Below are 18,115 nucleotides of genomic sequence, written 5' to 3'. Positions count from 1 at the left end.
GGTAACAAAAAACATGCTTAAAGCTTACAATTGAACATGTTGCATCTCATTAAATTACTTCACATGAATACGTTTTTGTTCAGGCTAATGGTTTCATCCTTTTTGCGCATGTTTGTGCTAAGCTAAGCTAGGCTAACCAACTGCTTTAGGTTACAGAATGAGAAGCAAAAACATTCAATGACTCAATGGTTTATCTGTATGGACAGAAACGTTGCGAAGGTTTGACAAAAATGGGAAAAGCACATGCAGTTTTTTATTCTTCCATAATACCTGGCTGTTATTGTTACCATGTGTCATCAGGAAAAAAACACAACATCCATTTAAAAGTTAACTACAAATATGACACCTTTATTTAACTTTTTTTGTCCTGAATTGGTTACAGAAACAAGAGAGTTAACTGTTGGTTTTTTTTTTTTTGTCTTTTTCTAACCAGGGGAATCAAGTTCTATACATAGGCATGCTGCGTCACTGCACAGTCATAGCTGTGAAAACCAATATTACCCCTGTCAGCTGCCCCACTGGAGCAGTCTGAAGGCAAGACAAATCAGGAGAGTACAGGCAAGGACATGTCAACCCCAGGGAGTAAGGGTTTTCAAATGGGCTACCCAGGGACGACAAACTTAACATAGAAGTTGTGTGCAAAATCTCACCACAGTCTATTTGATTTTAAACACAGACAATATCAGTCGGACGATTCTCCTTTTTTTGTACTTTTTTTTTTTACCCTCAACTCTTTAAACTAACAGAGGAAGTTATTATTAGGTCCAGTGATGATGGCATTTTGTTCCTTTTGGGGAATCATACTGCTTTGGACCATTTCCCTTTGTTTCTCAAGAACCAGCTCGCACAGACATTAAGTGTGTCATCTGATATACACTGAAAGTATGATTGTTGCCACATGACCTTTTACATAAATAGTTAGTATTCAAAAGTAGGTCTGAGAAAGGTCATATATGTAGAAATGGTGATAAGCATGCACAGATAGGTAGTTGACGAGTGCAAAGTCTACAAAGTCACATCATGTTATTCTTTTTTTTTTTATGTACTCCACATAGAGTGAAAACATCACAAGAATTGAAACCTCCCTCCCCCTCAGCTCTGAGTGCTGATACTCAGGAGCTTTGTTTCTTTGCTGCTGACCATCTAAAACCCTGAGGACAGTTCTTCTTGCATGGATATGAGGCTTGTAGCCTGTTTCAGACCAGGCCTGCCCAAACAGAGCCTGGTATAACAGGACAAGCTGTCTTTGGGCATGAAGCTGGCCTGCAAGTAGCAGTCCTATTTTAGAATAGCCAGTGTGTAAGACATAAACATACAGCAGTAGTCAAGGATTGACCCCTTGTCTTTTCTTAGTAAGATCAGGGGCCAGCGCACTGACTATTGGTGGGCTTGAGCCCTGCCTGCTTTGCATTTTCTTTTTTTTTTATAGCTATCCCTAATATATCACAGACTAAGTCATGATTTACTGCATGAAGTGGCAAAATTATCAATAGGCATTGTTGTCTTTTTGAAAATTTGAACATAATCACGTTTGCATCCCCGTAACAGCAAAGTGTGGGAGGTACAACCAACATAAATCCTGATAATTGACAACTCACATTTTTTCCTTAATCAAACAAACAAACAAAAAAATTCAAAATGAAATAAAATAAAATAAAAGCACATCTAGTGTTGGCGAAACATTTCCAAAATGCTATAGTTTAAAAAATACAAGCATAATGTAACAAACAGGCAAATGTATAAACACAAAGCAAACCAGTTAAAAAAAGAAGATAAAATCAGTTTGCAGTGGTCAGTCAGTTCTCCAATGAATCACTGATATCTAAACTCAGCCTACAGTTTAAAAAAAAGGGAAAAAAAGGTAAACAAGCAAGCAAAGCTTTACAGCACTACTATGTACACAGCTCCTCGGGTGAAAGAGAGAGCTGGTGCCATGATGAAGGGAAAGGGCGTGAAACAGAGACTCCAGTGAAACAAGAGTCCTTCTTGGCACAGAGACTTGAGCTATAGCTGTCCACAGAAAGAGTCTGGAGGAGGAGAGGAAGGAGGAGGAGGAGGAAGAGACGCTCCACCAGAAAAAAAGAAAACAGAAATGAAGACAACGACATAGAGAAGAGGAACATGGATACAAACGTACAGACGTGGGAGCCATTTTCTCATACAGATTGGAGGCTGAGTGAAGGAAGTCTCAGAGATTTCACTGTCACACAGACTTCCCTTTGGGGCCGTCTCGTGCTATCTCATTCCTACTCACCGCCACCCTCCTCCTCCTCCTTTTCCATTTGATCCCCCTCTTTCTACCTTGCACTGTTAATCTGATCTTTCTGAGGCTCTAGGATATCTCCAAACACCAGCCACAGCTCTAAATATAGTCTTGTCACTCACAGCTTGACTACTGTATCAATATAAGTGTTGTTTTTGTAGTTCCGTGCCTCACTGGAGGGTCGAGGAATATTTAGCACCAGAAATGTACCTGGACTTAGATTTTTTTTTTTCTCCCCTGTCGACACTCGTGAAATCACAACACTCACGTACGCACACACAAACACAAATACAGGAACCGAGAACGGGAGACCATTTCATTTCCTCGCTCCGTTTCTTGCTGATATAAAGTGACAGTTTCTCCTGGCTGCTTCAAAACGCCAGTGGCTCTGGAGATGTGGGTGCGTACAGCTGTCTGACCTCGATTCATTAAGCGGCGCCTCTCCCCCCCCCCCCCCCCCCCCCCCCCTCGCCCGGTCATGACTGACGTTCCCTTTGTCCAATCATAATCCGCTCTGCTTTATCGTACATCTAAAAGCGGTTTGTGGGCAGCGCTGTTCAGGTGCAGCTGTGGTCATTGGGGAAACTTCCTTTCCAGTCACAGTTCAGGCTTCAGAGTTTGTGTTTGCAAAGTGTCCATGCAGGTGGGAGGATGGCGGAAGGTGAGAAGAGTTATGTGTTTTATTCACAGATGGTTCTGATCGCAACCCTAACCCTAACAGAGGTGAGAGAGAGGGAGGAGACAGGTCTGGGGTGTTGAGAGTTGTCGGGTGGGGGGTAACAGTCTGGAGAGGAAAGGTTTGCTGGAGTGTTATAGGGACCACACACATACACACACACACTTTCCTCTTATATGCTGTACATTCACACCTACAGAGGCAGGGTTATTTTAGGAGGGCTCTGCTCAACTTGTACAGTTTGCCCATGTGCTCTGTCTACACCTACGGTGTGGAGGGATGGAGGACAGAGCCAAATGTTTCCACTCGAACGCCTTCATTGTGTGGAGCTGCAGAAAAGACATCCTGCCTGACAGAAAGAGAGAGTGAGCAGGAAAAAGCAATCTATTTCACAGTTTTCAGGGATGCCTACAATGTTGTAGTGTCACAGGAGATAATGATACCTAAAAAGGAATACTGCATGTCGGCATTTTCAGATCAGTCTTTTTCTTTTCTTTTTTTGCTACTTTCTTTCATATTTCCACTCTTCTAGAAAACCTTCAGCTCTGTCCTCCATATCCTGCTCTCTCTGAATCTCACACACACTCAAACAGTAGTTGATTGGCACACAGTCAGTGTTAAAGTCTGTACACAGAGTGAAAGGTCGATGTAGGCATCCGTGCTTTTAGTCCAGTCCAGCCAGACAGGGAGGTGGGCCCTTCGTCCTGGACCCCCCTCATTCTCCCTCCTCACCCTCTTCATCTCGTCCTTTTTTTTTCCTTTTTAAATCACACAGCCTCTTTCCAAACCTCTCGCTCACCACAGCTGCCTCCCCGTGTAGGTAGGAGGGGCAGAGGGCACCTGTAGGTGAAAAAGTTACGTTTGTTAACCGTCAGCAGTCGAGAAAGCATCTCATTTTTAGACATGCATGTTAATTCACATGGTTACAGGGTCTGCATACGTTCCATTCACACTTTATGTGGACACCTCTCTGTGTTTTAAAACAAAATGCCTATGTTTTTGCCATTGCAGATGTATTTACACACTAAAACCAGTCTATATGAATTCTCTCTTCAGGCTATCGAGCTGCCACAATCCAGGTAAATTGCAAATATCTTATGCCATTCACAGAATTGAAGCTACTTTGGCTTTTTTGCCCTGTTATTGACCTCTCAGGTGACACAGAGACTACGTCCACACTAGCCCGGATAGATTTGAAAACGGCGTTTTCGTCTGAAAACGCTCCGCGTCCACACTAGCGTTTTCAGTCGTTTTCACAGAGTTGTGCGTCCACATTGAAACGGCAGAAAACTCTAACGTTCCAGTACTGCACATGCATGAAACGCAAGAAGATTCGGCCTGCCTCGTTTCTGTCTGCCGTTTATTTACTTTCGGGCTCGTTGAAACGTCGCGGCAAAATGTCGAGGAAAAGCACCGAGTTTTTTAAATGGACTAACAATGAGGTGGAGTTGTTGCTGCGAGTAACACAAAAGTACAAAGTTGCCAAGCGAGTGAGAATTAAAGAATTTGAAGAAAAGCTATTTGGAGCATGTACAGACCGATATTAATCTGTTTTAGGGCTGTCAAAATTGAGAGCAAACAAAACAACTGCTGTATAATGCACTCCGCTATCTTTGTTTAATTGGTCACATGACTGCATCACATGACTAAAATGCGTCATCGTTTTTGAGTGTCCACACTGCAACAGGACAGCTCCATTTTGAAATGTATGCATTTTTGAGAGGGTTTTGAAAACGCTGCGTTTTTCCTTGGGGAAAACGCTGTGTTTTTCCTTGGGGAAAACGCTGTGTTTTTCCTTGGGGAAAACGCTGCGTTTTTCCTTGGGGAAAACGCCGTCTCAGTGTGGACGGGAGGCCAAAATGGAGAGAAAACTATGCATTTTCAAACGAAAACGCATTAGTGTGGACGTAGCCAGAGACTAGCTGTACCCTGAAACCTGAGTGGAAAACCTGCAGGCTGTATTCAGGGCTCCAGAAAAGCTAAAAACTGCATTTCTTTTTCTTGTAAATACATAATTAATATTCCCTATAAAAATGCTATTTAACTCTTCACCCTTTGAAAACCTACTAGGAGTAACCTTTGAAGCTCTTTTATGAACATCTTTCAGGCCTGCTTGTAGAACAAAATGAGTAGGTGCGCATCAGAAGAAGTTAGCTTGTGCAGCTACCCTTAAACCCCCCCAGAAACTGTTCTAATGGTTGTGAAACCACATCTTTAGTGATCTATCCTGAGGTGTCAGAACTAGTCATTAAGGAAACAGGGGACGTCATTGTGGAAAGTGTTAACAAAGATACTGCAGTAAATGATACTGCTCTCTGCCGTAAGGGAACAAATGCAATATTTATCCGTCAAAAAGTATAATGTTTTTATTGATGGAAAATAATGGCTCATATTATTGTATTGCTATTAAATTTTAAAGCCACACGAATCCAATTATAGCAGCTATTATATTTCCCCAAATGCACTGTGGTCAGTTAATAGCCTGGTCTCCAATAATGACCAGCCTCCGGGAAAAAAACAAAGTGCCTGTCATAAAATGTGCATTCCAATTAAAAAAAAAAAAAAAATCCAACGGTACAATCATATTGTTGCTTTTTGTCGTGTTTAATTTGTTGATTCTGATCCATTTCGGTTTGTCATCCATTAATACCAGCCAGATGTCGTCACATATGGTTCCCTACTCCTTCAGATGGTTCACAATAAAACTCTTATTTAGGAATAAAGGGTTTTGGAAAGTGCTGTGTTTTTATCATTGGAGTAACTTAACAGAAAGTGGAGTGGATCTGAAAGTGAGGCTTTATACAAAAATAGTGCTGCAGTGACAAATGGGCGAACATGACTCATCACACAGAGAGAATTAGAAATAAAGCTTTACCTCCAGCACAGGCCACCTTCACATTTAGCCAATGCAACTTAGCTTGCACTTTAGCTAAAGTTACACTTATGTTAAGTGTAAATATGTGGGTTTAAGCAGGAGCTTATTAATTTAGTACAAAGACTGATTTAATGTATTAAAAAAGGCTAAATGTTTCCATGTTTCCACTTTCAGCCTGGCAGATGATTGATATTTACTGTAAAGAATGGAGGGGTATTGATTTTCCTGTTTTACTTGCTGTAAGATGGGGAATGTGCCAGTCTCCTAAAATGTCAAACTGTACTTAGACCATTATCAACCTTGCAATACAATCCTGCAGTTTTCTATTTAATTCTTTGTGCTCGTATTTGTTTTAGTATCCTTTAAAACTGCTGTTAAAGGTTCTTTATTTCATGCTTTCTGCAAATCGGTTCCTTCAGAGCGCCCTGAGCCGGCTGTACAAATAAACGCTGCCTGCCTTTAATGGGGGTGCACAACAACACCGTTCATGCAGACTAGTGATATTTTATGCAAAGCAGCTTAAGGAGACGCCTCTCCGTTCCCTTTGTCAGCTCGATCAGCACGCCCAGCTGCAATTTCTAGGAATAGTGACTACAAATTATCTCTGTCAGCAGAGTGTCGTTTCAGCTTTTTAGACTTCTGTAATATGCTAGGTGTTGTTGGGTTTGCTTAATTCATAGCACAGTGGCTGGAAAGCAGTTTACCTGCACCAGCCATGGTGACCATTCATCCTGCACAATGAATCTTGCTGGGTCACCTGACGGTGGCATCATTAAGGGGACAATTGGTATTATATTTTTACACAGACAGCAGAATAAGAAGCAGAAGCTTCCTCACAATCACCCTTACACAGATCAATGTCAGATGAGTGACCATTTGTGACAAATCCGTCCATGCACGTGGAACAAACACAGTCGCTTGAGAGTTTCCAAACACAAACTGAGTACGCACGCACACACTCTCACACCTCTCCCTCATTCTTGTGCAATGACGTATGGTCCAGAACGCACAAATGTGCATGCAGTCTTGTCGGCGTGGTCGAATGAGAGAGCGGCGTGTAAGCGGCGTGTACCTGTGACTGGGAGGATGTACTCACCGCTCCCCCGTTCAGGATCATGGTCATCTCGGTGGGCTGGTAGACGTTGCTGCGGAAAGGAGCGCTTGGCCTGGCACCGGTGTTGCTGCTGTGCTGCCCGGCACCGCCACTGCTCCTCAAGCCTGGCGTGGAAGAGACGGACAGAGATTACTCACCCTGACTCACCACTCGGCTTACTGTCTGGAGGAACCAAAGAAACACTTGCAGAAATGTCCTCCTGCAGTTATTACTAGCCAAGCATACAAATGTGTCCAAGAGTTGCATTAGTCACTTTGGCCTACATTCCTCCTACAAAGCTAAATTACGCCTGTTTGCTCAAAAGTATCAGATTGTGCTGTACCTGCAGTGTTCTCGTCATTATATCCATAGCCCTGGTTCTCCACAAACTGCCTGTGAGATAGAGGGGTGTCATCGTCGAAGCTCGTCTCCCTCATCCGCGTTGAGTTCTGGGATGTGTCGAAATAATCCGGGGCAGTGGGTTGGGGTGGGGGTCTCAGGCAGACGTGAGATTCGGGAATGGCATGGAAGATCAGCAGCAGCCAGCCCTGAGCAACCAAAGCAATAGCCAGCGCTGGGTCATCCCACTCTGGAGACCTGCCGAGCCAGTTGTTTCCATACAGATAGAAGCCCACCCAGGCCACCCACAGCAGCAGTGACATCAGGCAGGTGACCAGCAGCCAGATGGCACTGCAGCGCCACTGACGTGTCTTGCCACACAGGGCCAGGGAGGCTGCGGTCAGCGCAGCTAGTAGGAGGGCTAGCACGTAGCTGCATGCCAGTGCGAAGTCCAGAGGAAGATACTGACAGGCAGCTTTTCCTTCCCTCAGCACGGTCAGAAGCAGCCACTCTGCAGCAATGATGCCCTGTACGGCACTCAAACCCAGTGCCAGGCCGGTTAAGGCACAGCCACCAGGGCTGCGACGCTCCCTGCCAAGCCTGCGCAGGCGGACGCCCTGAACCAGCAAGCAGGAGAAGCAAACAGCAAAAAGGAGACCCCATAGGGCCCTGCGAAGAAGACACAGTGACTCATCCCGCTCAATCAGGTAAGCAAAGCTCAGGCCGAACAAGCCAAGGATACCGAGAAGCAGAAGGAGGATAGGTCCCACGCCGCTGCGCTTCTCGCCCTCACTGATGTGGCGTAAACGGCACAGCAGGACTAGGGCGAGCAAGATGGCAGCCAGCACCCCACCGGCAGCCACAGATTCAACGGCCACCCCCCATATGGAGTCCAGGTCACAGAGGAGGGTGTACGGACGCACAAGGCCCCAGCCACAGCCTCTAGGGAGCGGCTCTGGCTCGCTGTTGGCACAGTGAGCAACAGTCAGCAGCAGCAGGAGGAGAACTGGTGGGAACGCCATCTCTGAGAGAAGACAGATAGCGAGATGATGCAGAGGTAAGGGGCAATGAGGGAGAGTGGAGAAAAGTAGGGGAGAGAAAGTCAGTAAGTCATTCTGGTCAATAACATTTGCAAAGCTGTAGAGCTGAGCAGTCACTCCCACAGCAATCATTCCTTTGTGTGACAATAAAGACAATCGGCCACTGCTGTGTTTTAGAGAGGGAACAAAAGACAGTAGTTCGTGCAGGGTGAATGACTGAAGCCTTTCTAACACACACACGTCCTGTTTCACCAATAATAGCCTTTAGCCAGACCTTTTTTGAACCTTTTTTTTTGAACCATCATGCATATTTTTATGAAAAAAAACAAGAGAAACAGAGAAAGGAACTACTGTACACTCAGTTTGGCTCACTATCAGGCATCTAAGGGCACCTAGCGACAATCTATTGTAGACAACAGCAACAGAACCTCGAGCACAAGTACAAACATTTGTGTACTTTTGAGAAAAGTGTCCCAGTGAGGGGAAAAACAAAAAACAAAAAAACCCACATAAGCACTCTGCAAAATCAATGCCGTCTCAGTCTCCCTTTTCCTTTATTCATCACAGTTGTCAGCCACACAAACACACATAAAAATACACAATCTTTCATTTCATTGTGGGCTTTGCTGGGATGATCAGCGCTGTCGTTTCACCTGACAAAGCTGTGTGTTTTATGGGAGGTTGATCTGTATTTAAAGGCGCCACAACACCGCGCGCACAAACATATCTTCCTGCCAGGCTGCTGTCACTAAGCTTTCGGGCATTCTTTCCAGGCTGGCTCATGCACACTGCTCTTTTCTATCCTCTCCATGCTTACAGCTGCACGTTGGATTGTTTATTTCAGAGAACTTTAGTCACAGTGCGAGTCCGCCACGAACGTCTCGCTGTGTCCACGAATAGACAGTGTTTGCATACCACATAGTGAACACTGGATATTTCCAGCTTCATGTCCTCTGTCTCTCTATATCAAGTAAGTTGGGATGAGTCATATGGTTGGGGCGATAGAGGAGAGTACTAGGTTTAAACACACCAGTTATTAAATAGAGCAGACTGGAAGAAGAGAGAAATAGACTCAAGACATTTGGAAAATACGAGGAAGTCTAGTCAATAAGTAGCAGTGTAGCCCCACTTTGGGCTGTACTGTCTTTGTGACATTTCTGACTTTCCTGTAAGGTATGACAGTAAAGAGGAAACCAGCTACAATCAATATTTTTTAACAACATTGCATTAAATAAAAACCATCGCTCATATTCCCATGGAGTCCTGCAGCTCTCTGCTGCTCTATATTGACTTTCAGCTCATTGTTCAGATGTCTGTCTGCCACTTTACCGGTGCCATTTACTTTTAGCTTCTAACAAGAGCTCATTCTAACTCTCCTTTGACAAAAGGACACTCAACAGTAGATTTAAATATAGCAGGTTGACTCTAAACTAATGATTAAGTTGCTTCATAATGGCTGGATGTGTAGATAAGCTCAAATTGACTGCTCACATGTTTGTCACAGCTTAGAGCGCAACATTGGACGTGCTCTAAAATCTCAATAAAAACAAGCAGATTTGAAATAATTTAAATGCTGTATTAATACAAATAAATCATCTGAGACTTAACAGTTCTTGTGTTGCTCCAAATTAATTCAGTGCATTACAGATCTGGACTGTAGGATGGGTCAGGCTAACTGCCTGCGCTCTTTTTTCTCCTATGCAGCCGTGTTGTTCTAACACACGCAGAATGTGTTTGGACATGGATGGGTGGACGTCATATGTCACTTAGTCTTAACAGTGTCTTCTTAGGTGTGCAGGTCACCCGTGACATGTGCACTAATGTACCTCCATACCATCAAGGATGCTGACTTTTGAACTGTGTGCTGATAACAAACCAAGTGGTCTCTCTTCAGTGAGGAGCCAGTGGTTAATCAAGGTCTTGATGGGGGTGGGGGGACAGACAGACACTCTGTCTCTAAAGCTGAGACAGAGAGAAAAAGAGCAGTAGCCCTATGGCATGCGGTTTGCTTGGTGAGTTGTACCAGCACCCACTAGTCAAGGTCTTTTTTTCTAATGGTACAGTTTTACATCACATAGAAAATATATTTACTGCCCATGCAGTGATTTTTAGTACTGCAGTTTAAGTTTAATGAAGTACAGGCTGAGGCCCTAAAGGTCACCACTGTTTTAGTTTTCTGTCTTGTCCTTTGCAGAAAGAGATTTCTCCAGATTCTCTACATCTTTGAATTATATTATAAACTGTAGCTAAGATTGCTTACACATCATTTAAAAAAGACCAATAACACCCATGTTCAAACCTATTTTGCCACAAAAAAGGTCATAAAGATGTAAAAAAAAAAAAAAAAAGGATTATTAATCTTCTATAAGAAACTGAAAAACACAATATGTACTGCTTTATAATTCTTCTCCAGACCTTCCTTCTCGCCCTGCCTGCATAGTTGGACCATCCATTTATTTACAAGCTTTTGATGTTTCTTTCCTCATATACATTTAAGATGGATTTTTTAAGAGAGCAGTTGTTTACAAGTTTGCGAAATAGCATTATTTATTTCTCACCCCCCCCCCCCCTCCCCTGAGGGCATAACAGTGAAAGATGTGTGCATATATATATGTGCGTTGTGCATATTCATGTGTTTCGAGCCCTTTCATGTATCCTTCAGAGATTTACACTCTCCAAAATTCTTCTTCATGCCTCCTCATTAATAAAATTCTTTGCTCCCTCATTTCCTGCTTGTTATTTCCTGTTGTCTCATCCCATCCTTCCTTCCTTGCTGCAGCAGCTCTTAGCCGCTGGTTATTATTGGTCTATATTAACATCAATCAGTGCTTACAGAGGAATGACTCACCAAAACACACACACATAAAAATCCAGAGCTGGATCTTTTTGTGCATACAAAAACACCTGACATTATCATGCACGCCTCAACGCACAAAAACACTCATGTTTCCTCCTAACATCATCCCGCTTTTTATGCTCCGTCACTAAACTACAAGAACAAGGGAGAGCAGCCAAGAAATTAAAACCTCACTCGCTCATCCTCAAAAAGCCAAGCAGCCTGCTCCTCCTCCTTCTTTTTGTCTTTCTTCCACACATCCTTTGTCACGTTGTAATTACTGGGACATTAACGCTTTGCACTCGAGACAAGTGCACATCACAACAGGACACGGAGGGACTGGAGCTTGTGGCCTGCACACTCGTGACTTTTTGACTCGCTCGCCATCTCGTCACCCCCCTCTCACACAGATGGTTGCTCTGGCTGCTTTTTGAGTGGCTTGGCAGACCGGTAAGCTGCAAAGCTGAAGGATGCGCAGAGAGAATGGCTGCACACATGCACAAGCAGCGAGACGTGCATGTGCAAAATGCTACGCAGAATATGCCGCACACCTACAGACACCTCTTTTTTACTTCAGCTTTACACGAGTGGTTTTAGAAGCGAAACTGTCTGGCCTTTTGGTTTGTGCAGCACAGAGGATGTAGCCGCCGTCTCGCCCTCCCCTCGCTCTCTAGACGTGTTTCTCTCTCTGTCACTCATCACGCAGCCATCTCTGCCCTCCCCTCCATTAAAAAAAAAATCCTCTATTCTGTTGGATTTTCAATGCCACCGCTCCTCCAGAGCAGCCAGAGCGGCCTCGACTTGCTGTATTTGAAGACGTCAAATCAAAATCAAATCAAATCAAATCACTTTTATTGTCACATCACATGTGCAGGCACACTGGCACAGCACATGCGAGTGAAATTCTTGTGTGCGAGCCCCACAAGCAACAGAGATGTGCAAAGACAACAACACAAACGAGCAAAATACAAGAATGGCCAACCTGAAACTAATAAATATATGTACAATATATAATAGTGTATGCATTTCTGGATGTGTATACTAAATATTTTCCTACGTGTGTGTGTGTGTGTGTGTGTATACACATTTTTACAAATTAAATAGTAAAAAAAAAAAAAAAAAAAAAAAAAAAGACGTGCTGTGAAAGATGCGCCTCGTACACCTCGACTAGTCCCCCTCTTTTGCTACCCAGTGTCTAATCCCTAATGCACCGTCTTGCTTCCATTTTGGCATCATTTCCCCTTTTCTGCTTGTGCCCCCTCGCGCCTTCCTACTCCACCTCCTCATCCCCCCTGCTTTCCTTTCCTTTTATTTTCACTGTGTATCTTATGTAACTGAGGGAAGGATCCAGCTCCTGCCAGTTCTGCTGCATGGCTGCTGTTTCTCAGGCTTCATCTTCCTCAGTGCCAAGAAGCCTGCTGGCAACCAGAGGTCCATCTTAGTCCCCTTCATTTCCCATCTAGCAGTGTTACATGTGTTGCTTTCGCATAAACATACTGGCATTATGTTCACGCAACATCCAGCTTGGTGGCATTTACTATGGGTGTGTGTGTGTGTGTGTGTGTGTGTGTGTGTGTGTGTGTGTGTGTGTGTGTGTGTGTGTGTGAGAAGGCAACACATTGTGACACAACACTGATTGTGGAAAGAATGCAGCATGCAATTCCTTACAGCGCTGCTGTTAAAACGCAACAGGAATACAAGCATGAGAGTGCAAATGTGCAGCACTGCAGTCATTCAGATCTGCCCCAGGCTGGATAGGCAGGGATGGGGGTGGGAGGGGGATAGGGGTTGGGGGGGTGGGGGGTAGAAACAAGCTGTCCTGTACAATTACAAGCTCCAACAATTATCAGACGTAGCTCACGAGCAGATGCTTTCTAATTACCCTTGTGATAATTGGGAGGATTATTACGATTTGACAACCCGCAGTAATTGTCATTTTTTGAGTCTTATGCCGAGAATTTGAATCTGAATGGGGATGAATCTGTGTCTGTACGAGGGCTTAAATGCATAGGTATACATCTGGAAACGCATGGATCCAGCTGTTGAGGTGAGCGGGTCAACTGCACGTCTTGTCCTGCCATCTGCTTGCTGGTGACACCGCCAGCATTATCCACCTTTTCTTATAACACTGCATACGTTTACATTATTAGCTGGGGTTATATATATAATATGAACCCAGGCCTGCAGTGGCTTCAGGAATGAAAGCCTGGTCTGAAAGAGCAACTCGTGTTTGTCCCTCTCCACTGATTCATCCTTATAGAATATTATGAAGGTTGCAATTAGATCCTTTCAGGGCCTTTTTTAAAAATAATGATAATGTTGTTTATATAAAAATCTTTGCTACATAATAACTAGCTGACAAGCAAAAAAAAACAAAAAAACAAATAAAGTCAGGATAGTGCATTGACAAAAATCTATAAATTACTTAAATACTGACCATTTGAATAACAGGTGTTTATTCCTGTAACTTTTTCAGTTATTAAATGAAGTACATTATAACCAGTTAATATAAGAGTTAGTTTTATTCTATTCTTTCTAAGGACCTAGTGCTGTAGTGTAAAAGTATATTAAGACTGTACATGGTCTACAGATGAAGACGTTCTGAGTGAGAGGGCTGGCTCGAACATCTTCTTCCTTCCAGTTTTCATCAACCAGTTTTAGAGGATCTGAGAGGGTTTTAAATTAAACTTGGCTTGGCTGGACTTGGTTTTATTTCCTATAGCGACGAGTCTTCTTTCTCTCTTGAGAACACTTTGACAAGATGACCAGAGACAACCTCTCTACCAGTGCATTTAACCGGAGTCACAGACATTCAATGATGAAAACCGCCAATATGTGGCCAATTTATATGCTGAGTCTCATGCACGAATATATATTTCTATACTTCCAAGTTTTGTACTTCCTGCAAGGCTGCTGAAATAAACAGACCTGAGATCCCAGCGACACAGCAACAGACATCCTAGAGTTTCCTGTGCATGGATTGGAGACATCTACAGCAGCTTTGATCCTGCAAGTACAGCACGCTTTCTTCAGTATTCCGACAAGATTTTTGTCGTAGCCGGTCAACTGTTACCCATTCATGACGCCATTTTTTTGATGAAGGTTTATCATAAACAAATGCGAGGGAATGGATTTGCTGGAAAGCATCCAACCTCCTACTTCACATAAAATAGCCAAAAGTGAATTCCATCATCTGATCTGACTGCGTTTGTCAACAGTCTTGTGACATTTGTGAGCTCGATCATAATCCAGCTGGTAGCAACAGACAAAACAATGGAAATTTAAAGAGAAAAATGAGGGAAGTGATGTGTTATTGCACTGTGATGTACATGTGGGTGCTAAAACAGTGGGAAGAAGTTGGAAAGGCAAAGTTAAGGGAAAAAAAACCCTCAAAGACAACATATATAAACAGGTTTAGGAATAAAAAAAAAACCTGAAAGAAGAGCCTGAAAAGACGTGATACATTTGCCACACCAAGCTCTTGGGTGCCATACTGAAGAATCTGACAGTGTAAGTATTCTCCCAAGACTCTTCAGACATCCCTGGCCACCCTAATTAGGCCTCATTACCATGTGACTGGACTCGCAGCGAGACCATATGCTAATTGACTTGGCAATTAAGAGCGCCAGTGTTTATTCTCAACCCTTACTCCCCTCCCTTGACTATCTTGTCTCTCTCCCTCCGACAATAACAACAAGCGTGAGGTGACGGGTCAGATGTGAAGGCATGCCAAACCCCAAAGTGTACCCTGAAACTAGAGCCACGGACATCTGGTGTCACGTGTTCTGCTTCCGTGTGACACGAATGAGCTGCATCCATTATAGATAACTTGATGGGACCCGGGGTGGAGATGAAGGAGGCTGGGGTTGGAGGGTGGGGGTGGTCACAGGGGCCCAGGGAGATCAGATTTGGTTAGAGAGCGTGATAGTGATCAGAGAGGCAAGAGGAAGAAGGAACAGCCGGATATGCGGAGGAAGAATTGGAGCGAGGCTCTTGCCTGGAGCGTGTGTGGGTGTGTGTGTGTGTGTGTATGTTGGAAAGGGTGGGAGGTGCATGATCACAAATACACATATAAAAGGAGAAGCAAGGAGTTCCCATGTAAGTGACAAAAATACCCCATTTTATACAGTCAGCTGCTTCATGTGTACATGAAGCTACACACACAAACACACATACACGTTTACAATCATCTGAACACGGCACATATGGCGTCCTCCCAGAGGACAAACTGTAGCTTTATTTTTCCCCAAGAGGATGCTAAGTAACTCATGAATTCACAGTCTGACAATAAACAGCTTCAGCCTGCTGAATATTGATTAATGATAGAAAACAAAGCACTCCAAAACAGGCCAGTGAGCTTACTCGGTACACAATCCTGCGCTCAGAGCTCGCGTATCATCTATCTACTGATCAATAAGGAGGGTAATCCATAAACTGGCATCAGTTTCCATGCAAAGATCCTTTTTCTAATTGGGCTCAAGAGGTCATTTAAGTGTGATTTCTTGTCAAGTTAGACATCCAGGGCACTGTGTCCTGTCTGCAAGGCCAGCATGAGAGGTTCAAGTCTACTAAAAGGGACACCCCTGTGTTTTAGCTGGCCAAAGAAGCAGCTTAATGCAAACACAAATTCAGAGAATGCCCTTTTCTTCTTTTCCTTTTTTCAGCATCCCCCTCTCTCTTAACAATACGACCACATGGGAGGATCCCTGGGGGCTTCCAGAAGAGTGTGTTTGTTTGAGGGACCAGAAGTAAGGCCATTGTTATCCTGGGGGGTGGGGGGAATGTGTGTGTGATTCCAAAAATAAAAGAATGACATCTAACCTCCGAACTAAAGCACGGCGGAGTGATTGACACTCCCAAAATATCCCAGTGTGTTGTGGGATGAAAATGGAGTCGCTGCCACTAAAAGAGAGCAGCGTTTCTATCCTCGTGAGAAAAAAACCTCAAATGTCTCACCAGTCGAACTGCTTCAGTCATTTTCTTTAGTTTTTACCTAATTTGCCTTAAGCTCGAGACAGTATGAGCTGAGCATCGTGCATGAATATACATTTCTGCAAAAATGCTCAACCCATGTTTGCCCTCTGCTCCCCACACCTGCATTTGGTGCATCGCCTTTTTTTCTACGGCTGTCAGTGATGCAACTTCCTTCTCAGCTGATAAACCCCCCTTTAAAAAAAATCGGCCTTAATACAGTACAGACGCAGGTGCATTCAAATAAACAGTGATTCCCTGTAGGGTATTCAGCCAAACAGCCCTCAGTAAATGTCGTGCGTACACATTTCCACAAGGATAACTCCCCCTGCCCCCCCTTTCCCCTTAAAAAATCAGTATCTGTAGGCGACATGGTGAGCAGCACGTACCTTGAACGACGTAAATTAAAGATGTTCGAGGATGAAGACGGGTGCACAGTTGTCAGGTTTGATGGGAAACACAATAAAAATGTCACATTTCGTAATGAGCTCCGCTCGCTGGGTTTGCGTATTCTCTCTCCATCCACATGGACCCTTATGAGATAAGACCAGAGGATTCCTCCTGCTCCTGGTTCCACACCAGAGGTACCCGGTTATTCAGCCCGTGTCTGTTTTCCTCAGCGGCAGAATGTGCATGAATGGAAGTCCAAAAACAAGAGAGAGGATGAGACAAACCGGGTTTAAGGGTTGAAATATTTAAGAGATTCTTTATCGTTTTCCCTTTAAATCCTTTGTTCAGCAGTGCGCATATTTGACTTTGATTCGGCACCAACGTCGGAGTGTTCACCGGAATAAATAAAACAGACGGCCGGTCGGAATCCTGCGATGCCCATAACAACACGGATCCCCCTCTTCCAGTTACTGCGCTGATTATGCCGCTGAATGTCCGGGCTGACTCTCGCTGCTCCCCGCTGCACCTCTCCCGACTCAGCGCATCACCGAAGCTGCGCTCCGCATAACGTGCGTAATGATAATCCTTCTACGCGCACAGAGAAAGTGACAGCTCTCCACAGCCGCCACAGTCCCCGCCGTCTCTGTCCTCGTTCACTGTAACCGTGACAGATTAATTGATCACTGACACGTGCACGCTTTATTAGCTCGCTGCACGACGAGACTCGAGCGCGTGCACGCGCACACTCCACTCCACCTAAGATCTCTGTCACTGTTTCAGCCTGTGAGCACAGATTGGACCCTCTACATGCAACTCTGTCACATCCAGCTGGTGCGGCACTGTTCCGAGCTCACAGAAAACACACCAATGCAACGTCAACTTATCCAATGCGTTTCCGACTGTGCCTTTCAGAATAAAGTTCTCAAGCTAATGTCCTCTATTCCAATAGAGGTAATAAATAGTAGTAATAAACACGCTTAATAACGTGGATGACGAATGAAATGGCATTTAGGTTGATGGCTATAGCTCGTTAGGTATCCCGGGTTATCTACCAATTGGGAGGTTGGGGGATTGCATGCCATAAAGTATCCTAGGGAAAGATATTTGAACCCTAAGTTGCTCTTCAATTTATTCATCAAAGCAGATTGAAATGTAAAAATGAGGCATGCTTTACGAAGTGCTCCGAGTGCTCCTTGTAGAGTAGAAAAGCCCTATATAATAACTACTTTTAAATCTCTCCGACTTCTGTTCTCGTGGACCGTTTTTTTGTGACTCTTATTTTTACAGTTACACGATCCACTTTCCGGGATTCCTTTTGTTATCTTGGGGATCTTGACGGTAACAAATTGTGGTGATTATTATTTCTCGCTCACATCACATGCTTGTTGTCTCAGCTGCTCCAGTCCATCTTCCAGGGAGGCTTGGACTGGTGGAACACCCCCACTGGCTCCTACCATCTCATCCTCGTCTTGGATTCCCTGTTTTATTAGTGTTGCAAGATGCGAGTCATGGGGAAGGATTTCCATTTTACAAACATTCTACCCCCAAAAGCAGCCTAACACGTCTGACCAGGTGACGGTAATGCTTGCAGTGTGGAGCTGGTGCAAAATATCCGTTCACAGAGAAAGGTTT

The 18,115-nt window shown here is 44.1% G+C and overlaps 1 protein-coding gene across 2 annotated transcripts; it reads right to left on the bottom strand.

Moving 5' to 3' along the window:
• Nucleotides 1-327: 327 nt before the first annotated feature.
• gprc5ba (G protein-coupled receptor, class C, group 5, member Ba) lies at nt 328-17,349 on the bottom strand. 2 transcript variants are annotated; one of them, XM_004558292.3, is made up of 4 exons: nt 16,483-17,349; nt 7,251-8,270; nt 6,887-7,032; nt 328-3,779 (listed from the first exon to the last, which is right to left on the bottom strand). In XM_004558292.3, the coding sequence occupies exons 2-4, from the start codon at nt 8,266-8,268 to the stop codon at nt 3,735-3,737; spliced, it is 1,209 nt and encodes a 402-aa protein (XP_004558349.2). In that variant the 5' UTR covers nt 8,269-8,270; nt 16,483-17,349; the 3' UTR covers nt 328-3,734. The 2 variants fall into 2 exon arrangements, with proteins under 2 accessions (XP_004558349.2, XP_004558350.2); XM_004558293.3 differs by having other exon boundaries at nt 6,911-7,032; nt 16,483-17,347.
• Between the last annotated feature and the right edge of the window lie 766 nt (nt 17,350-18,115).

The sequence above is a fragment of the Maylandia zebra genome, linkage group LG4, assembly GCF_041146795.1.
Source record: "Maylandia zebra isolate NMK-2024a linkage group LG4, Mzebra_GT3a, whole genome shotgun sequence".
NCBI classification, from domain to species: Eukaryota; Metazoa; Chordata; class Actinopteri; order Cichliformes; family Cichlidae; genus Maylandia; species Maylandia zebra.
Note: the sequence above shows the minus strand (reverse complement) of the source record. Positions and strands in the feature narration are given on the sequence as shown.